This window comes from Bufo gargarizans, chromosome 11 (genome assembly GCF_014858855.1).
Source record: "Bufo gargarizans isolate SCDJY-AF-19 chromosome 11, ASM1485885v1, whole genome shotgun sequence".
In the NCBI taxonomy this organism is placed as follows: Eukaryota; Metazoa; Chordata; class Amphibia; order Anura; family Bufonidae; genus Bufo; species Bufo gargarizans.
In genome coordinates, this window is record NC_058090.1 from 93,031,116 (window position 1) to 93,054,160 (window position 23,045).

Genomic DNA, 23,045 nt, shown 5'->3' on the forward strand with positions numbered 1-23,045 from the left:
ATATATATATATATATATATATATATATATATATATATATATATAGCAATATTTCTGATTAGGCACAAATGGCTGGAGGAGAAGTGAGCAGCAGGGGGGCGAAATTTCACTTTTTACAGCAAATAAATATCTGTATGTAGTGAGCGCCCCCTAGTGCTCGCAATCAGGTAGCTGCTGTGTCCTGGCAAGCAGTTCAGTCGACACTGGGATCTCTTCCACTAGATTACGGTAAGTACGCCACCGCTCGCAATTTCTAGATATCTTCTACCATTGATCCTAATGGGTGCAATCTTAAAAACGTGCCACTAGATGTCCTCAGATTACACCATTTAAGGGCAGTAAAGGTAGGTTCACACACTGCAGATTTACAGGTGGAAAATCAGCCGCAGAACCGTTGGACTCGCTCGTGTGAAAGAGCCCTTATATGTTGTCTTGTGGTCAATTTTCTTCCCTGTAGGTGAAGGTTATGGATGTTAGACCTCCACTAATTACATTAATAAAAAGGCCTGAAATTATAAAAAATAAAAAATAAAAAATATATAAAAAATTCAGAGCAACCGCTTTTACTAATATATATTATGCACCGCCCCCTAAACATACATCATTTATACATAGTGAATCTGGACTGCCCCCAGACAACAAGCCGCCCCTCAGGATACAATTGTGCCGCAGCCTGACAGATACACGCACACATTTACTGTATATAGTGTAAGCAGCCAGCAGGAAACGTACTGGAGGGTAGGTATGTGCCACTGAGATTGTTAGTCTCCGTAGTATAACTCCCATCATGGAGACGATAGGACTAATTTGGCACAGACCTCCAGAATTTAACCTTGTTTTGACTGGGAGTCCGGGGGGGGGGGGGATCTCCTGGGTAATTAACCCCTTCCCTACATTCACCGCACAAGTAAGGCAGATGGTGAGCACTCCGCAGCGGAGCAAGTGCCATAGCCGCCAGGTGCCTGCTGTTTCATACAGCAGACACTCGTGGCTAACGTCCGCGTTCGGCGGGGATGCCGACTGTGGACGTTTAACCCCCTCAGATGCCGAGGTCAAATGTGACCACAGCGTCTGAAAGGGTTAAAACCCCGAAGCAAGCGCTTCCTGGTATTGAACGCCTCTCCCAGGCAGAGATCTGTGAAGGCGTTCATACATGATAATGAGCCTATACTAGGCTTCCAGGCTCATTACCTGTGTATTACAGTTCAGGCCAGCAGGTGGCAGCACTGAACTGTAATACAATGATTTCTGTACAGAATAATGGAGCAAATTCTATTACTCTATATAAATTGCAATCTCATGATTGCAAGTGGGGGTCCAACGTTTTGAAAAATATATAAAAAAAATATATAAAAATCGCCCCCTCCCCCCTTTTCCCAAAATCAAAATAAACAATAAATAAACAATAAAAAAAATAACAAAACACTTGTACTATTAAAATATAAAAAGACTATATGGTGAATGGCATAGTAGAAAGTTTGATATGCAATTTTTTTATCACTATACTTCCCAAAAAAAATCAAATAAAATAAGTTATCAAAAAGTCATACACCCCCCAAAATTGTGTTTTTAAAAAACTACAGATCGCTTGAATAAATAAAAGAAAAAAGCGGCACTCACCGAATCTTCACAAATCGTAGCTTTATTGCAGGTTAAAACACAGCGGGTGCAGCTCACAAATGCAGCAAAATCATGCAACAGCCGTTTCGCGCTAAGATCGCGCTTTGTCAAGCCCCTACAAACTACAGATCGTTCTTCAAAAAATGAGCCCCCACACATCCCAATAGACATAACTATAAAAATAAAGTACAACTTATCCCGCAAAAAAACAAAAAACCAAAACAAGTCCTCATACTGCTATGTGAATGCAAAAATAAAAAAGTTATGGCTGCGGGGAGGCAAAACTGCAAAAATGGAAAATTGCTGCATCAGGAAAGGGCTAAAATAAGGCCAGCTAGCGGTGTGGGCGGTGATGTGTGAGCTGCTGGAAAGCTGGAGTTTTTAGTCTGCGGGTCCTCTCTAACTGGGAAACCGCTGCCAGAAAACTGTACAGCTACTGGGTGACATTTACAAAGCCTGTTCTGCACTGCTACATGAAAACCAGTTTGTGGACTGCCCAGTCACAATAGACACACACATATATTCATACACAGCCACGTATATACAATTATACACACACATATATTCATTATTATATTTAATATTTCTCTGCAATGTCCAATTGCAGGGTGCAGCCCTAGATCGTATGGCCAGACCGTCTCAGAAGTGTGGCGGGTGCCAGAAGCAATAGAATCCAAATCATGTGCAGTAAAGCACCTTTTCTGTCTTTGTCCAATCACTGTCCCTTATGGTCCTCAACCTTCTGTAGTAGTCTGTTCTGCTCTCCCCCAGAGGCTGGTCCTTAGCACATTAGTGTCTCCCTGGAGCAGAGTTCCTTTCTCCTGCTTCAGCTTAACTAGCATACACACCAACATACCAGTCTTCCCTCTTGGCTGCCTTTCAACAAGTACCCACTAGCCAGAGAAAAGCCCACCATCCAGCAACTATTACAAAAAAACTGACAGATAACTAGTTCTTAACCATCCATAGTCAGGTCACATTAGCCATTTGTACCACTGTAAGTGCATAAATAGCAGCTCAGTAAATAAAATTATCACATTGATCATTTAGCTGTGAACCAGTGGGTCACTGCACACTCCCCTATTTTAACAGAAGTCGCCCCTGGCGTCACTTGACACATAATTTCCTGTGATCTGAAACACATTCTTGTCATTTCCTCATTGAAAGACAGCATATCATAAGAATATTAACAGTGCAATTCAACATAGCGAGTGTGACTAGGACTGAGGGTATCTTTAGCACTATGACTTGGGGGCAGTGATCTCACTATACAGGTTCAGTCCATGACAAGTGCCGTACAGTCCATTGCATATGGCAATTAGTCCATGGCAAGTGCTAAAATAAAGCCTATTAGTCTGATTCAACAAATAGTGCTTCAAAATGGATGGGGGGGGGGGGGGGGGGGTGTTACGGCCTAAGTGCATCCCTGGGCACGGGACTTCAATGGTTGCTGAAACATATCACAGAGGGCTTTTGTACATGACGGTCTCTCTAGGCACAGAGTTCTTGAACATGACAAACATGTGGTCACCGAGGACTTTAGAGCAGTGGCGTAGCGTGGGTTGCCAACACCCGGGGCAAGCAAAGTATTGCAGCGCCCCCTCCAAAATGTGACCACGCCCCTTTTTATTTTCTTACAAATAATGCAGTAGATGTCACCTGCAGTCCTATGTAACACCACAGATAACACACTGTTAACTCTTTGTGTACAAATAATCTAGTAGATGGGTGTGAAGCCACAGGATTCATAACACGCACAGTGTGACCTGAAGTCTGGGGCCAGGCTCCGGCAGTGTAGGCCAAATTCTATATCCCCCCCCCCCCAAAAAAAAAAAAAAAGATATTTTGATGGACATAACATACATTGCTATGAAATATACAGTAGAATACCGCACCATACCTGTTACATCCAGTGACGTCTCCTGTGATGTAGACTTTTCTCAGCGTCTTAATTCGGAGATAGGACCGTCATGACACCTTCTTTCAGCCGCGTCTCGTCTCTGTAGATTTCACGGAAAATGTTTTTAGATTACCCACTTTACTATCATCCTCAGACAACAGACCTCCCCTCCCCCCGTAGTGCCCATAACTATAATTATAATATTATAATGGCCCCTCTGTATTATTATTATTATTGCCCCCTCTGTATTATTATATAATATTATAATGGCCCCCTCTGTATTATAGTAATAATTATGGCCCCCTTCAGCCCCTCCAGCATACAGTCCCATGTAAAATACAACCTTCCCCCTGCCTTCAGCCCCTCCAGCATATAGTTCCGTGTAAGATAAATCACTCCAATGAGTTCAGCCCCGCCAGCATACAGTCCCATGTAAATAATATCACCCTCCCTCTCTTCGCCGTCTGCCTTCAGCCCCCGCCAGCATACAGTCCCATGTAAATAATATCACCCTCCCTCTCTTCGCCGTCTGCCTTCAGCCCCTCCAGCATACAGTCCCATGTAAATATCACCCTCCCTCTCTTCACAGTCTGCCTTCAGCCCCTCCAGCATACAGTCCCATGTAAATAATATCCCCCTCCCTCTCTTCGCAGTCTGCCTTCAGCCCCTCCAGCATACAGTCCCATGTAAATAATATCACCCACCCTCCCTCTCTTCGCAGTCTGCCTTCAGCCCCTCCAGCATATAGTCCCATGTAAGATATATCCCCCAGAGGATGCCATCTGCCCATCTCTGCTGTCCATATACCAGGCCTACCAGTATTACCCCTTCATATACCGCCTGGTCACCCCACACCTAACAGTCGGAGTCACTTGTCTCCCTGACCAGGCGGTATATCAAGGGGTAATACGGGTAGGCCTGGTATATGGACAGCAGAGCTGGGCAGATGGCATCCTCTGGGCAGTACTGTCTTCTCTGGTCATCCTTCACCAGCACCCTGACTGCCACCTGCTTGGCCTGGCTCTCATGACACTTCACTGCCTGGTGCTAGGCTATCAGCGCTGAGTGACAGTGAGAGAAATAACATTATAGCGAAATGATATCTAGGTGTCTAATATATCAGTATATTTATAGGACAATGGATATGACGATAGTTGCTTCTGTGTACAGTACTGAAAAATAACGGAAGTTCCAGCGCTTATATGTGGCAAAGATATATGACATGAGATAGAATTTTTAGAGAAAAGTTTTTAAGAATTTTAAGATAAATATGGAGAAGACTACCGTAGGAAGAAGGTTTTTTAATTATTCGATATAATGAAAGTGGAGTTTATAGGTTTAAAATATTCTCTCATGGTTTATAATTGAGATTTTTAGTAATTTTTAGTATAAAGATATAAGAGAATAAATGTGAGAAGGGATAAATATATATTTATATCCTTTTTGGTAAAGAAGGAGTCTAAAAAGACGCTAAATGTGTGTAAGTCATGTGTCTTTATGATGCGGCTATAAAACCCGCCCTAAATAACTGAAACAGAGACGCCCCAAAAGGAGCAGAAGAGAGACCCGGGTCGGGCAGCTTTTTTATTGTACAAGTCCTGATCAAAAGTTTAAGACCTCTTGAAAAATGGCAAAAAATCATATTTTACATTGTTGGATCTTAACAAGGTTCCAAGTAGGAGCTTCAACATGCAACAAGAAGAAATGGGAGTGAGACAAAAAATTTTTTGAGCATTCAATTAATGAAAATAACGATTAAACTGAAACAGGCTGTTTTTCAGCTGATCCAAATTTTAGGACCACATGCCTTTAAAAGGCCAAATCTGTGCAAAGATATAGATTCATTGTCATTCTCTGTCAGGGAGTCACACGTTGTGATGGCAAAGGCAAAAAATCTCTCCCTTTTTTAACGTGGTCGTGTTGATGAACTGCATAAGCAGGGTCTCTCACAGCGCGCCATCGCTGCTGAGGTGGGACGCAGTAAGACAGTCATTTGGAACAAAAAAGTCAAGTGAAAGACCCCAAAAAATTTCACCCGCACTGAGCCGGAGGATCTAATTGGCTGTCCGTCAACACACTGGACGATCCTCGACCCAAATTAAGGCCCTTACTGGTGCTGACTGCAGCCCCATAACCATCAGACGGCATCTGAGACTGAAGGGCTTCAAAAAACGTCTTCAAAGACCTCGTCTCCTTGAACGCCACAGAACTGCTCGTTTGGACTTTGCAAGAGAGCACCAAACATGGGACATTCAAAAAGGTGGAAGAAAGTTTTATTCTCTGATGAGAAAAATTTAACCTTGATGGTCCTGATGGTTTCCCACGTTACTGGCATGACAAGCAGATCCCACCTGAGATGTTTTCGACGCGCTACAGTGGAGGGGGCGCCATAATGGTCTGGGGTGCTTTTTCCTTCAGTGGAACAATGGAGCTTCAGGAAGTGCAGGGGCGTCAAACGGCCGCTGGCTATGTCCAGATGTTGCAGAGAGCATTCCTCATGACTGAGGGCCCTCGTCTGTGTGGTAACAACTGGGTTTTTCAACAGGACAAGGCTACAGTACACAATGCCCGCAGGACAAGGGACTTCTTCCAGGAGAATAACATCACTCTTTTGGCCCATCCTGCATGTTCCCCTGATCTAAATCCAATTGAGAACCTTTGGGGATGGATGGCAAGGGAAGTTTACAAAAATCGGACAACAGTTCCAGACAGTAGATGGCCTTCGTGCGGCCGTCTTCACCACTTGGAGAAATGTTCCCACTCACCTCATGGAAACGCTTGCATCAGGCATGCCGAAATGAATTTTGGAAGTGATAAACAATAACGGCAGAGCTACTCATTACTGAGTTCATGTTTGGAAGTTGGATTTCTGTTTTGGGGGGGGGGTTGGTTTCGGGTTTTTTTGGAGGTGTGGTCCTAAACTTTTGATCAGCTGAAAAACAGCCTGTTTAAGTTTATTCGTTGTTTTCATTAAATTGAATGCTCAAAAAATGTTGTGTCTCACTCCTATTTCTTCTTGTTGTATGTTGAAGCTCTACTTGGAACCTTGTTAAGGATCCAGCCATGCTAAATATGATTTTTTGCCATTTTTCAAGTGGTCTTAAACTTTTGATCAGCGCTGTATATGTGTTCTTGAAAGAGGAAAACTGAGTATAATAAAGTATACTGAATGCTTTTACCTACGGGTCTGCTCTATGTTGATTTCCTTTAAATATACACTTTTTTACGTGTTTTATAGGAAGTCCGGACCTACCTTCCTTTTTGTTACTTTAGCTAAAGATCTAGCACGAGAGGATAACACCACTTCCTTTATTTTAAAGTAATTCTCTGAACAGTCACTAATGACCTAGGCGTCAGGCAGGTGATTTTGGATCCTTACTGCTCTTCTCAACCGTGGGTGCAGACGATAGTGCCAGCATGGATGATCGGGGGCGACTGTCGCAGCTGTGGATGTTTGGTGCTGGACTTTTAGTTGGTTTCTTTAGTTCGTTTAGTTTAGTTTCTTCCCAACATGCTTCGCTTCTCGGGCTTTCCAGTGCAGCACATTACTCTTTTTGGAATCATTTTGGCTTGGCGCTGTAGGTGCCACCACATCATTTCAGTGGCTCTTGCAGGGTGGACCCCTGTTCTTTGCTCTTGGCAGAAGTCTCCCTGTATAGTTTGTGGTGGCGGCCCCAGGCTTGGCAACTACTGCTATCGGAGTAACACGCTGTCTTGAAGATGCAGAAGGAGGTGCCAGGGCTCCTGCCCTGGTTATTACCTGCTCTTCTTCCCGAACCTGTGGGTAAATGACGGCGAAAAGGTTTTGGCCAGGTCACTTTGGGTTCAGTTGGGGTGGGAAGGACTGGATGAGCAGGACAGGTAACATCCTCCTTATGAACAGTCATTTAACATTAAGAGTCATCCTGACACCTGACTTAATTCCTCCAGAAGTTGTTTTCCTGAACAGCAGCGCTTGGGGTGGTCCGGTAAGTGTCACCCTGGCCCAGGGGCGATTCACCACCTCATTCTCTGCAGTGATCATGCAGATGGTTGCTGATGAGGGTGGTTGGTCATTACTGAGCTCCAAGATGAAAGTAACTTCATCAAGGTTGCAAAGTCCCAACGCTGCCTCCACCTGCTATGGCTTGGACTCTCAATCCCAGCCCATGGTGCTCTCAGGCGTGGTGACCTACTGCTGCTTACCGTACATATTGGGCTGGCAAAATCATATGCAGTGCAAATTTCCTCCCATGATTTACTGCCTTTGCAGCCTGGCCGGGTCTTCCTTCCACCCCGGGAACTATAGGCAGCCACTTTGGTTCCTTCTTGGTGAGCGGGACACTCGTTTCCCGATGGTAGCAGGGCTATCTCAGCAGTCTTCCAGCACTTCGTGGGGCACTTTCACAGTAGTGACGGTGCAGTCCAAATTCAAGTTAACCCCTTGTGGGCCGGCAAGCGGCCTTATTTGTGGTGCAGTCCAACGGGGTGGTTAGAAATACTCTCTACAGCAAAGTATGGCCAGCGTTTTCACACCATAAACACTTTTTAGCTCAATAAAGTCTGTGTAGGGACCTCAACAGGAGACAGAAACAATATCCTGTTGGTGACACCAAGAAACATGATGTGTACCAGCGGGCAGGGCCGGAGAGGAGGGTGGAAGTCAACCAGGGTGGTTGTAGTCCTCACAGTGGCCACCCCTTCTCCAGCTAGGCTACGTGTTCAGAGGTTGGAGAAGCGCAACTCTTCTTCCCCTCGGGGAACACCCTGGATTTTGGGTCTCCTTCCTGGTAGCCCTTGATGTCAGATATAAGGGGTAGCAGGATCCAAGGCAGGAGAACAGGGGCCCAGGGTCAGATGTAGAGACCTAGTGACAAGGCCATCTTTGTTATAATCAACATCTATCAATAAACAGTTAATTCTCAGCTCCTCGGGGGCGGGGTCTTCAGAAATGATACAACAAAGTCACACAAGTTTTTTTATTCAATTTCTTTATCACAACTGCACGTACAAAACACAGGCCACATGTTACCATTACAAAATCAGTTCATTCAACATCATAATCTGAACAAAAGGAAAATGTGAAACCTGAAGCTGCTGCAAAAAGTGGTTATTAAAAAATAAAAAAAGACCCTTCTTGGCCATGTACGCCTGACTGCGCTCCACCATCTACACACCATCACAAAGCAGTAATTGTACGGTGTGGATAGAAGAAGCTTACAGGAGCCACACCCACTGGATCACAACACACCCGCCAAACCCTACCACTAGTCCTTAGCTCCTCCCAGCCGAGGGCGACCCTGCGCTACAGCTATAATTACACAAAACCCATTACAGTAGACCCCTAATGGACAGGAGCTTTATATAGAAAAGATGCACAAAAATTGCAAATCCGACCTGTGTGTTCTGGGTTAAAAAAAAATATGAAAAAAAGATAAAAAGTGTAATTCTTGTCCTGGGTCAGGAAAGGGCTGGGGGCGCTATAGATCTGTGTCCGCTATTCACTGTGATAGCACAGGCCTATTCCCCCTTGGTTCTATGTGAAACGGCCATGGAGACGCTCTGCAGGTAGTAAGTGAAGCACTGCTCCCTCTCCTGGTCGTCCTTGGAGCAGCAGGCCTGGGTGTCTTTCCACAAGTCCTTCTTGGATCCGCACACGGTTTTAATGAACTTTTCTTTCTGTAAAGGGGAAATAAAATAAAATATATATATATTAAAAAGGTACCTGTGCATGTAGGTGGGGGCTTCCTTTAAAGGAGACATCTGCTTTAGACACCCCCTTTACAGAGTACGCACCCTAGTCATCTCATGGGCAGAGTTTACATTGGGTCTTAGGGGTTCTGTCGAATTTGAGGGGGCTGCACTCTTAAAAGGGATGGTCCAAACCTTTATAGGGGTTGTTTAATTTAAAGATATGCAAAATTCTAATAAAGCCAAGTCTGAGCTATGGCCAAGTTGTCTGCTTGCTGTCAGTGAATGGAAACATTGCTTCCATTACTGTGTGTGAGCGCAGGTAGGAGCTATCCGCCTAGAGCAGGCACGCTGAACCTGCAGCCCTCCAGCTGTTGTAAAACTACAACTCCCACAATGCCTTGCTGTAGGCTGTTCGGGCATGCTGGGAGTTGTAGTTTTGCAACATCTGGAGGGCCGCAGGTTGAGCACGCCTGGCCTAGAGTGTAGAGGAGGAGAGAGATTTGTGCTGCTGCCATGTTTGAATAGGAGTAGGTCAAGCATCTTTCCATTCACTGACGGCAAACAGAGATCTAGAAAATTAGTTAAGCTATCACTTACTTTGGTGACAAAAGAAAAGACAACCCCCTTTAATTATGGACCCTCACAAACAGAGGTCCTGTATTAGTTGCATGTCCGACCGACACGCTAGAGCAGGGCGGTCAGCAACGTCGTAGCCAAACTACAACTCCCATTCACGTCTATGGGAGTCCCGAGAAAAGTTGAGCAAGTGTGTATATGCTGGGAGTTGTAGCTTCGACACAGCCAAAGGTTGGAAGACCCCAGTCCTGAGTCTGTTTGCGAGCTAATTTGTGGTCCTGATTTTGGCTGGACACGTACCTGTTCTGCAGCGCACTGCAGCGCCTCGTCCTGGGGGAGGGAGCAGCACGCGTTTTTCAGACTAGACACCAGTAACGGCATCTGTTTCCTGAGGGAGAAAGAAAGTGAAAATCTGGGTGAAAAAACTGATAGCACAAGATGGTTGTAGTGTACAGGAGGGACTACATCAATGTAATCTGTAGGGTAAGGAGTGTTTTACCAGTCACTGCAGTACTGAGTATGTCCACTAGATGGCGCTGTGCTCCCAGTAGATTTTTACAATGCTCAGATTATTCTAAAGGGGTATTCCCATCATAATATGTTGTGGTATGTAGCTAGAAAGGGGGCCACGTAAATTGAGCTGTGTGCGCAGGATAGGAGTGTCTCTGTGCACAAAAAATCTGGGAAAGATCTCTTCATTCCATACTGTGACCCCCCGATCGACAGAAAGCTAACTCCTGGAGCCCCCATCAATCGGCGATGGCATTTCTTAGTTTTATCACCTTCTCTTCTAATGGTGAATACATATTAAGAAAATATATATCTATGTATATCTTCCTCGTTTCTGAGGTTTGACCCAAAGCCGAGAGGGAAGGTGGGTTTCCCTATAAATGTGACGCCCTCCAACCCACCCCAGGGTGCTGTGGGTAGAAGAGGGGCTTACTGCTTAGTGAGGAGCTTGGTCTCTCCGCACAGCTTCTGCAGGCCGTCCTCGGTTATGTTCCCGAGGTCCAGCACCTCCACCTCTCTGTCATATTCCGGGAACGGGGCTTCACTAGCGAAGCAGCTGTACATGGAGGCCTGGTCCCGCTTCTTGCAGCATTCGTGGTGTTTGGTCTTCACCAGCTGCTCTTTGGCACAGAACTTTCCGAGAACTTTCTCCCACTGTGCAATAGAAAGGGAAAAGGTCAGTAACATCCACAACCCCCAACATTACCCGCCCCATTGATATAATCATAATACAAGTATATTATATTCTAATGCACTGCACTACAACCTCCAACATTACCAGCCCCATGGATATGATAATACAAGTATATTATACTCTAATGCACTACAACCCCTAACATTACCCGCCCCATGGATATGATCATAATACAAGTATATTATATTCTAATGCACTGCACTACAACCCCCAACAGTACCCGCCCCATGGATATGATCATAATACAAGTATATTATATTCTAATGCACTACAACCCCCAACATTACCCGCCCCATGGATATGATCACAATACAAGTATATTATATTCTAATGCACTACAACCCTCAACATTACCCGCCCTATGGATAGGATCATAAAACAAGTATATTATATTTGATAGCACTACAACCCCCAACATTACCTGCCCCCTGGGACATGATCATCATACAAGTACAATTTACTCTACAACATTACTCGCACCATGGCCATGATCATAACACAAGTATATTATATTCTAATGCACTACAACCCCCAACATTACCCGCCCCATGGATATGATCATAACACAAGTACATTGTATGCTATAGAGAGAAGACTACAACTCTCAACATTACCCAAGCCACAGAAATGATCATAATACAGGTACTGTATAGATAGAACACTACAACCCCCAACATGGCCATAATACAATTCTATTATATTCTACAGACAGAATTCTATACGTCGGCCACTACAAATCCCATCATGACCAATCAATTCTGTCATCTATGTGCGGAGAACACTACAACCCCCAGCAGTACATTCATTTCTGATAATTAAAGGGTTACTCTGACCATACCTATACATATGTTTTAGATGGGGGGCCTACCAGAACTGGCGGCAGGGGTAAAGGAGAATTGTGGGAGAGTCCGCCACATACACGTTTGCCCCTCGCCATTATACTGTACGGGGTGTTATGGAAACCCTTTATTCTGACCAGTGTGTGGTGTGATGCTGGTGTTACTGACCCCATTATGAGCACAGGAAACGTCGTCCGTCTTGCAGCATTTATTGAACTCGCCCTCCATGCGCTGTATGGCTTTTGCGCGGCGGATGTAATGACCATATCCACTGCTTGGCAGCAGGCTGTCCGCGTACAGTGGGCGGTATTTCCTCAGCTTGCAGATGTTCTGGATGTTGCTGGATTTGGGCTCTCCAGGTGGGAAGGCCAGATCTGACAGCTTATACCGGCTGTCCGTGTTCTCCTCACATTTAGGCGAGCCGGGAGGACAGGCCTTGAAGCTGCGACGGCTTGCCCCCACAGCGGCAGCATCCTCACCGACGATCTCCTGCAGGGCAGCAGTCGTGACGTAGCTTGGGTTGGAGGCATCATCGTGGAAGCAGGTTTCCCTCTGAGATCCAGACTGCTTACAGCAATGGTGGTGCCGTGTCTTCACCGAGAACTCGGCGGAACAGAAATCCTCCAAGGCTTTCTTCCACTAGAAGAGATCGAAAAGCTTTATATTACAGTCCGATCCAGGGAACAAATCCTCTACATCTGTGAAGCCCGATGAAGGTAAAAGGTTAGGGTTCTTTCACACGAGCGGGTAATCCGCCAAGCCCCGTTCCGGACAGCAGAGACACGGAGCATTAACATGATCTGTGACCTCTTTACTACAAAATCACGGTGACAACTTTACCTCGCTGTGATTTTGTAGTAAAAAGATCACAGAGAGGCACGGAGCATCATCAGTCATGTTACTGCTCCGTGTCTCTGCTGTCCGGAACGGGGCTTGGCTCTCTTTCACGCATCCGCTCGTAGAGCCCTTAGGCTTTGAAATGCGCTGCATTTGAAGATTACCTCCGACTAGAAAGAACTTTACATAAATCAATAGTAGAATCAAAAGAAGGAACTTCCGCCTCTTTCTTCACTTATCAGACTCCTCTCCTCATCCCCAGACATGAAATGTCACTCACAGATTAAGTCTGTCTCCTATGGCTTTTTAGACTAGAGACTATAATGTCTCCCATACACTGCAAACAGAGGAGACCTTGCTTTCCTATCTCTCTGCAGCACCATTAGAAGCAGAACAGGTGTGGTGGACATTATACACAGATAATCCAGCGTCTGTGCCACTGTCTCCCTTGAGCAGCTCCTCCGGCCCTCTCCATAGATTGCTGTCCACAGCAGCTATATCCTGATCCCTTATAGTCAGTTTCATTTCTCTGGTTGGATTTTTAGAAGTGAAGTGAGGGAATGATCAGTGCAGGGGACAGAAGAATAAGTAGCTGATAAGTGGAGAAAGGGGCATTTTCTCGGATATATTACAATGCATCTTAACTTTGCTCGTACTATTTATTTATGGAAATGTGTTCAGAATCATGCAGAGAAGGTGCTTGTGGTCATGGCCAATGTGTCACCTACCAGCACCACCCATATTGTGCAGTGGTCACCAGAACACCTAATGCATTCACCAGTGTAGCCCTCGATGGTTCCTCAGACTCATGTCCACAATAAGAAAACACTCTGGACAAGAGTGGATCTTCAAGCTACCGTGGAGATCTGGACATGGCACCTGGTAGTGATGAAGTACCAAATAAAAACCACCATTACAGTGACATTGGACGAATTAGACACTTACCACTCCCACCGCACACTGGAGCTTATCTGACTGACGACAACATCTGGTGAACCCTTCTTCTAGCTCGTTGATGGCATCTCCTTGTCTTCTGAGGTGGGAAAACCCACTCCGAGGAAAGTTACGGGCCCCATATCGGGTTTTAGGACGACTCTTCGTGCAGATGTTTCCGATGTTGTCATGGGTCGGTCGTCCTGGAGGGAAAGTGTTCAAGTTGCTGCCAAAGGAATCCGTCAAACCATCCAAAGGACAAAGCTCCCGTCCACCACAAACGGATATGGGTCTTCTTCCACGCGGACTAAGCTCGGGTTCTCCTTGGATTAAAAAAGGAAGCTGGACTAGAAGGAAAAAGAAAATGCAAAGTTAAGTAGAACCTAGATCTATGATGGTCGGCCAAAGCCTTGGAGACCCCAATGTAAATGATAACATTATAACATCCTGCAGCTACCACTAGGGGGAGATCATGGCATAATTTTTTATTATTGAATGCAATGTATAAATCCATAAACAGGGGGCTCCACCTAGTGGTGGCTTCAAGCAGGCAGAATTTCTGAATTTTCTAGTCTACGTCAAGGCAGGCGATTTGGAGCTGTGTATTAGAAAGACACAACTCTGCCCACTATGAAGATATATTAAGAAAGAAATCGTGCAGAGCGTTAGACCTAATATCATTTCTTGTTGAAGAGGGTTGTTCAGAATAAAAAAATAAAATAAAACGAACGGGACCACACCTGTCTGCAGCTTGGGTGTGGTATTGCAATACCAGACCCAACCTGAGGCCAGGAGTGGACCTGTGCCGACCTGCATGGTAAACACCACCGCCTTTTGGACATAAGCATGTGTGCCCAGGCATTACCTGACAAAAGCTGGCATACTAAATGCAAAGTGAAGACAAAACTGGGCATACTGCGAGCAGCCAAAAACCAAACGGGCATAGACGATTAATGAGGCTAACTTGTAGCCGCAGAGATCCGGCAGGGCATGTTTGGTGGGAAGCCCGCCACATAGGAAATAAGGGCAGGGTTCACAAACCAATATACATTGTTCATAGATTAATGCAAAAGTCATATCTGCATTGATTTATGTTTTTTTTTAAGCCAGAGGACCGGCAGGAGGTGAGATGGAGGGGGGGGATTAATTAATTGGCACACATACTGTAGCAGCCCTCTCTATTATACTCACTGTATAGTGAAGTTTGAAGATACAATCAGTCACCACTAGAGGGAGCTCACTGCATTCAGAGCTATACAGCTGTATACAATGTTCATGTTAGGAGCTCCTCCTAGTGGTGACTAGAGACAGAGCTATTTAGTTCTGGATACTAGGAGACCTCTCAAGTTCTCCACTGACCTAGGATAAAATGCTAGTTGTGCTGACTTATTTCCAGCCACAGCCAGCAGAGGTTTAGTAAGTTAAGATTTCTCAATGATACATGCAGTAACATGGTGTTCAAGAGTAAAGCCTCCCAAAGAGAAAACGGGTCTTACTTTCACGTTGTTCCAGTAGAATCTGGGGCTCGACCTCTCTTTGTAACATGTGGTAGTCATCGATCTCATCATCTGAAAAACACAATATTGAAGAGTTAGAGGATTATATCATATCATTCAGCGTTAATCTAATAGGTATGGGCATCTTAGCTCTAAAGCTTCACCAAGTCCCTTCACGGTAGAGTTCTCCCTTTAAATAAAACCTAATGTTTCTTTCTTCTCGAGCTCCAAGATGACCATAGGAATGATTTCTGTGCCCAATGCCAATATATTGCACCATGTTAGACTCAAACCTCCAGCTCCTCTTCTCGGCAGGTGACATTTCATTTTTCATTGCCTTTTCTAAATTATCTTGGTCCCCTACGGTAATAACAGATGCTGGGGACAGTTACCGACCACAAAAATCTGTCCGATTACGCAGTTACATCACAGTCCTTCTTCCGTGGTGGGACTGTGTAGACTTTTGCAACCAGATCTTTTCCATTATTATGCATTTAAAATATTAAAAATTAACAAAAAATCTTGTTTAAAATTTCTCTACTATCGTGGCGAAAATAACCTCGCCACTGGGTTTTGGAGGGGCCTGTTTGCCAGCATCTTGCCTCAGGATTATGGCCCATATACTAACTTTGAAGGAGAAGGTAGACTTCCATGGAATTCGGGAACCCCTGCCTGGATCTGGGTTATTTTGGGAAATGTTGTTCGCCCAGATCAGAGCTGTCCATGGATGTATAGGGATATGTGGGGTTTTGAGGTGTTTTGGGAAAAATGTATGGTTTCTGCCTGTGGGTGATTAAGTTAATTGTGTCACAGGCAATGCCCATTGTATTTAGTTGATTGCGTCACAGGCAATGCCCATTGTATTTAGTTGATTGCGTCACAGACAATGCCCATTGTATTTAGTTGATTGCGTCACAGACAATGCCCATTGTATTTAGTTGATTGCGTCACAGACAATGCCCATTGTATTTTGTTGATTGGGTCACAGACAATGCCCATTGTATTTTGTTGATTGCGTCACAGGCAATGCCCATTGTATTTAGTTGATTGTGTCACAGACAATGCCCATTGTATTTAGTTGATTGTGTCACAGACAATGCCCATTGTATTTAGTTGATTGCGTCACAGACAATGCCCATTGTGTTTGTTAATTGCGTCACAGACAATGCCCATTGTATTTAGTTGATTGTGTCACAGACAATGCCCATTGTATTTTGTTATTTGTATCACGTGAAGAGGGGGGTTTGTGTACATTAGCTGGGAGTGTCTAAGTGTACAATACTATGTTGATTGAGTGACTTTGTGTCCTGTGCTCCACAAGGTCCACGAGGGTGGTAACCTTGTGAGTAAAACTGTATATAAGAAATGCCTTTGTGCTCATTAAAGAGTCCTGCTTTACCCCTTCATAAAGTCTTGGCTCATGTTTGGGGGATGGGATAACTACACTCTTGGTGATTGCTATATCACAATACTCCCCTGAGTATAAACTTTTATAAGAGCTTGTTCCTGGTTCCTGCTCTCTGGATTAAGGAGAGGTTCACCCACTGGAAGCTGAAGCCCGGTCTTGGGTCCAGCGTGGGTGGACGACTGGCGAGACCCTAACCAAGTTGTGGCGGTTCGTGGGGTCTGTGGTGGTTACAGTGCCAAGTGGAGTGCTTGGAGTCCTCGAGATGCACTAGGAGCATCCATCAACGGAGGTACCCAGTCAGGGTGCCAGGAGATCAGTTACAACTATTTTGCGTATACAGCTCCTACGCAGACCTATCTATCTCCATGGGTGCAGACTACTAAAACTGTGTAGTCAGATCCAGCATTGATGGATCGTTCCCTTCTTCTACTGCCTAAAGGATAGACAGAAGAAGGAATGGAGTACAGAATCAGACTTTGCAGTTTGTAGCCTGTAACCATAGAAACACAGGACTGCACAGGAGCTGTATTCACAAAACGTTAGATTTACGTTTTAGACACCACACAAATGTACCTATATTTTAAAGAGTCTGTCAGCAGTTTTGAACATGCTGAACTGCTGACAACACTAGGTAGGTCCTTGGGAGAGCAGGAAAACCCCCCCCCCCCCAAAAAAAAACTGTCTTTGTGGATTTTTTCTCACTAGGAGTAGTGGGAATATTAAGCTTTATTCTGCCAGATTCGGTTTCTCAAAGTGCCCAGGAGGCGGAGCTTCATTGTGAAGTGCTCCCTCACAACCCCTCCCCTCTACTCTGACTGACAGCAGTAGTGATTTCCTGTTTGGATGATACAGCTTCAGAGGGGAGGGGCTGTCAGGCAGCTCAATGCAGAGCGAACGTCATAATAAAGCTCCGCCTCCTGGACACTTGCAGAAGCAGAACCTGTCAGAATAAACGTTCATATTTGCACTACTCCTGATGATAAAAGCTCCACAAAAGGCATGTTTGTCCTCATTTTAGCAGTCCCTACATAGTCCAGCTGCTGATAGATTTCCTTTAAATGTAATCTTAAAGGGAGTCTCCTCTCTCAAGACAAATCCTGTCCATATGCCCTGGGTAAATAAACCTCCAGATACCTAAGGATTCTTCATTGTCATAACAATCCAATGTAAACAGTGGCTATGAATCATCATGGTAAACACCACGCCAGACCTGCGTTCCCTGTGAACTTCCCCAAAATCCAGCCTGTAGAAGACAGAAGTGACACACAACTGCGTTCCTCTTTTTTGTGTCAAGTCTGCAAGTTTGTCATAGTAATCTTATTATAAGCTGGAATTAAGTTGATGGGACGTGTAAACTTTTCCAAACCCGAGGCTGTAAGTGCTGGTTGCCTACGTTTTAGAATAGCATGGTCCATGTACGGCTTTGGAATCCAAGCACCATCCTCTGTGTGGCGCTGAACCCTCCAGGGATCTGGGTGCGGCATTTAATAACACTGATTACTCGGATAAAATGATGACCTATATAGATAACTAATAAAACAATTATCCCGTGTGGGACATAAACTGTCTCTAGGGTTTGCCAGTTCTCCAGAAGTGAGTCACCTTACTGGAATATTAGATTACACAATACGACACCCAGTGCGTCCCGAGAGACATTCATTAACGCTCTTAAAAAGCGGTCGTCCAGGATTAGCAAAATATGGCAGCGCCACATCTGACCACAGGCTGTGTCTGGTATTGCAGCTCTACTCCACTGAAGAGAATGGTGTATAGACACCACACACAACCCACGCCTGATGGACATCCATACCCAATAAGAGAGCTGCGTACATACGGCGGGTGGCATTCTAGAAAAACAACCATGTAAAGTAGCTAATGTCAGATCGGAGACCCCTCCAAAAGGAAGAGAGAGACTGTTTTGGGGGGGCGTCCTTAGTACAGAGTAGGTTTGGTCGAAGGAAGTGGTGGGGATTCACCGGTTCTCATTGAAGAGACCCGACAGTTGTTTGGAGACTTATTTCAGGGCAATACTCCATGGGAAAAAATATATGCAAATTAGCTCAGGTCAGTCTGTAGACAACTGTTTCGGGGTTATTCTCCCTCATCAGCGCTGACAAGGGGCAAGAACCCAGCAACAGCCACTTACAGCCTTACCGGAGCCAATTTGCATCTTCTTCTTTCCTATGGAGCATGGCCTCAAAATAAGTCTTCAATGAGAACCAGCTGAGTCTAAGGATTTCATCTAGCTCTCTACTGATGATGGGCAAGAGCAGGGGCTTAACTAAAGGCTCATGGGCCCCGATGCAAGAGTTCAGCTTGGGGCCCCCCTTCCCTCAGTGCTTTGTGTGTCTTCTTATGCGGCACAAGTGTCTTTGGGCCCCTTCAGGCTCCTAGGCCCCGTAGCTACCGCTACCTCTGCACCCCTAATGCTACACCCCTGGGCAAGAGCCCCGAAGCTGCCAGTAGACGGGTCACTCTGACCCGAGCTAATATTTTTTTCCCCATGGAGCACTGCCTGAACATAAGTCTCCATATATCTGCTTGGTCTCTTCAATGTGAACCAGTTCCCTATGAAATAGAAATAAGGATAAACACAAGGAGATCTTCCGGAGAGGAGCTGCGTTGTTTTTTTTTCGTCATATATAAAAAAAATATAAAAAAAATTCCTTTCCGCAGCCTCGACGTTCTTACATCTGGTACATGCCCACACACAATGCTGCCACCTTTACCTCCCACTCTCAGTAATGACAAGGTATTCAAGACATGTCCTTACACCTCCCGAGCGCGGCGCCCCCTGCCCTGCGAGAGAAGTCCTCTAATGCTCAGATTAGTTGAGACCAGCGGACATAATCTTCCCGACATGCGGATAAAATGCTCAGAGCATAGACAAACGAGACTCTTTCAGGAGAATGCCCTGTTTACTTTACAACTCAAGCACTGCAGGATCGGGCAGATGAATATAGATTCTTGTAGGTTGTCTCTCATAACATCTCTTCACCCGTCCTGCATGTGTCTGTGCCCCTCAATGCCCTGTTTACTTTACAACTCAAGCACTGCAGGATCGGGCAGATGACTATAGATTCTTGTAGGTTGTGTCTCATAACATCTCTTCACCCGTCCTGCATGTGTCTGTGCCCCTCAATGCCCTGTTTACTTTACAACTCAAGCACTGCAGGATCGGGCAGATGAATATAGATTCTTGTAGGTTGTGTCTCATAACATCTCTTCACCTGTCCTGCATGTGTCTGTGCCCCTCAATGCCCGGTTTACTTTACCACTCAAGCACCGCAGGATCGGGCAGATGACTATAGATTCTTGTAGGTTGTGTCTCATAACATCTCTTCACCCGTCCTGCATGTGTCTGTGCCCCTCAATGCCCGGTTTACTTTACCACTCAAGCACCGCAGGATCGGGCAGATGACTATAGATTCTTGTAGGTTGTGTCTCATAACATCAGCCAAGTCCAGGCCTCCAGCCTTATTCGGACTACTCCCTGTTGAGGAAAGTTTTGAGGGAGAAGGCCCTGCTGTGACTGTTGGGCTCTGCCATGACTGCTGGGGGTGATGCGATTACTAGGCCATTGTGAGGAACGGACAAAGGGGGCTTACAGTTCTGACTACTGGGACCTCGAGATAAAGTTGACACCAGGTTTGCACACCCCTTATTGCAGTGTGTTAATGACTCCTAGATACCTGCGGTATCCTCTGCCCTCTGATCTGTTATTTTTGGCCGCCCATTTATCATCGGCAAGCTTTCCCACAGTCACGTAATCCAGAACTGCTGAACATAACAGTACTGGAGTTTTCCACAGAACATCGCCCGCTGCGTTACAATGGAGACCCCGTGGCGTGCACATTTCCCAGCTCTCGAATGTTGTGGCTCTGCAGGAAGCCTTTTTTCCTATCACCTGGGGTGTCATTGTTATGTACGAGGACAAGAGGATCGTGTTTGTGGTCCAGTCGACAATAGAAAGCTGCGGAGCAGCCGAATGTATTCTAAAAGGTCACCGACGCGAACGGTTTTTCACGGTGTGAATAGCTTCAGTCATGTATTTGGACAGTTTCCTCAAGCACAAGGATAACAGTAACGGGCGCAGCCTAATAAGGGGATGTTCTGTTCACACGTTGGCATTAATTCGACATTTATTTCCACAACAGAAATCTAGTTTTTATGCAGCATGTTAGCCGAAGCAAGGGGGTGCGGTATATGTGCCGGAATCCACTTGGAAATACTGCTGTGTGAACTTAATAGTGACCGGACTGCCCCCTAATAGTGACCGGACTGCCCCCTAATAGTGACCGGACTGCCCCCTAATAGTGACCGGACTCCAACCGGACTGCCCCTAATAGTGACCGGACTGCCCCCTAATAGTGACCGGACTGCCCCCTAATAGTGACCGGACTGCCCCCTAATAGTGACCGACTGCCCCCTAATAGTGACCGGACTGCCCCCTAATAGTGACCGGACTGCCCCCTAATAGTGACCGGACTGCCCCCTAATAGTGACCGGACTGCCCCCTAATAGTGACCGGACTGCCCCCTAATAGTGACCCCGAGTGGCAGTGCACACAATAACTGCATTACGTTACCACGCCAGTAAATTCGGTGGAGGGTACTCCGTTTTTTGCCATGGGAATCACTATGTACCGATTATTAGGCATCTACAATACCTAAAATAATCTAAAATCTAGGACATAGCAGAGACAGAAGCAATGAAAACCACCCAAAATCATATAAAAAGCTATTAAAAGCAGTAGTAAATAGGTCGCCCTCACTTTCTGGGACATCTCTGTGCCGATGAGGCCAATAACAATGGGTGTGTGACGTTAATTAGGATGAGACATGGACATAACGGGGAGATTGTAAAGGTCTTAGTAACAACTGCACACGATATAATTACATGTCCACCGAGGCAGAGAAACACCTGTAAATGAAAGGGCAGACGTTGCGAGAGTCTGCACTTAAAGGGGTTGTCTCCCTTCAGTAAGTGGCATTTATCATGTAGAGCAAGTTAATAAAAGCCACTTCCTAATGTATTGTTATTGTCCATATTGCTTCCTTTGCTGGCTGGCTTCATTTTTCCATCACATTATACACTGCTCGTTTCCATGGTTACAGACCACCCTGCAACCCATCGGCGGTGGTCGTGCTTGCACACTATAGGAAGAAGCATGGCGGGGACCATGGGAGTGCACATAGGTTAGTTCGTTATGTAACATGGCGTTGTCCGGGATTAGGTTTCATTTTTACACTAGGCCATTGGTGGGCATGTCAGGGGTCAGGAAGAGAGGGGGGGAAAAAACAAACAAAAACAATATAACATGTGGCCATGAACTAAGTGAAAAAAAAAACCTCTATAAAAGACACCTAGACTTACAGCTACCATCGCGGCATGGGAAAAGCGACAATCCATTCTTAGTGGGGATTCCACATTGAATCCACATTTACACTTCCCATCATCGGAATGATATATAAACGTATCCAGAAATCCACAGGGAATCCCGAAGTGGGATTTAAGTACATAAAAAAACATATAATAAACTCAGTGTGAACACCCCTTAAAGGGGTTATGTCACTTCAGCAATGGGCATTTATTATGTGCAGAAAGTTACTACAAACCACTTCCTAATGTATCGTAATTGTCCATATTGCTTCCTTTGCTGGCGTGATTAGTTTTTTCCATCACATTATACACTGCTCGTTTCCATGGCTACGACCACCCTGTAATCCATCAGTGGTGGTCGTGCTCGCACACAACAGGAAGAAGCGCCGGTCTCTCTGGTGACCAGCACACATAGGCCAGTGCTTTTTCCTATAGTGTGCAAGCACGACCACCGCGGTGACCGTAACCCTGGAAACAGGCGGTCTATAATGTGATGGAAAAATGAATCCAGCCAGCAATGGAAGCAATATGGATAACAACAATACATTAGTAAGTGCCTTGTATTGACTTCCTCTGCATAAAAAAATGCTATTTGCTGAAGGCTTAAAAAAAGCACCTGTATAAAATGTGCGCATAAATCCAGTAAAACCTCTCCGAAAGACCGATTTTGGGTGGTGGTCTCATAGAGGGAATGTCTGAATAATTAAGATAAATTATATAGCAAAACAAAAAGATCCCATGTTCTACACATTGTGATAAAACTGAGCTCTGCTACATCAGCGCGGCACTAGTAGGAGGTTGTCTTACCTGTGTACACAGAGCAGATCAGCAGAAGCAGCTGTGCGGCTATCCCCAGCGCTGGGCGTCTCATGGTTGCAGCCTGTTAGATGGAGGTCTGTGCTCCTGGATGAGCAGTGAGTGCCTGACTCCCCGGTATATGAAGGAGCGCAGGTCCACACCCCTGTGCCTGCTGAGTCACACCCGCTGGGTCACTGCCCGCCTCCGTCTTGTGATCCCAGTTGCAGCAGATTCTAATGTTGTTGTGGTTGGATCCTGAGTGACTCATCTATATACTGCGGGGATATATAATGTATGCTTTATATACTGCACACATGGGGGGGGGGGGGGGGGCGCTCCTGGAGGACAGGGAGTTCTTGAGAAATCACATACCGCCACA

The 23,045-nt window shown here is 45.5% G+C and overlaps 1 protein-coding gene across 1 annotated transcript; it reads right to left on the reverse strand.

The window, feature by feature from the left end:
• Positions 1–8,464: 8,464 nt before the first annotated feature.
• On the reverse strand, positions 8,465–22,841 carry ECM1 (extracellular matrix protein 1). Its single transcript, XM_044271233.1, has 7 exons — positions 22,676–22,841; positions 15,079–15,150; positions 13,595–13,929; positions 11,981–12,451; positions 10,713–10,933; positions 10,070–10,157; positions 8,465–9,178 (listed from the first exon to the last, which is right to left on the reverse strand). The coding sequence occupies exons 1-7, from the start codon at positions 22,737–22,739 to the stop codon at positions 9,020–9,022; spliced, it is 1,410 nt and encodes a 469-aa protein (XP_044127168.1). The 5' UTR covers positions 22,740–22,841; the 3' UTR covers positions 8,465–9,019.
• Positions 22,842–23,045: the final 204 nt, after the last annotated feature.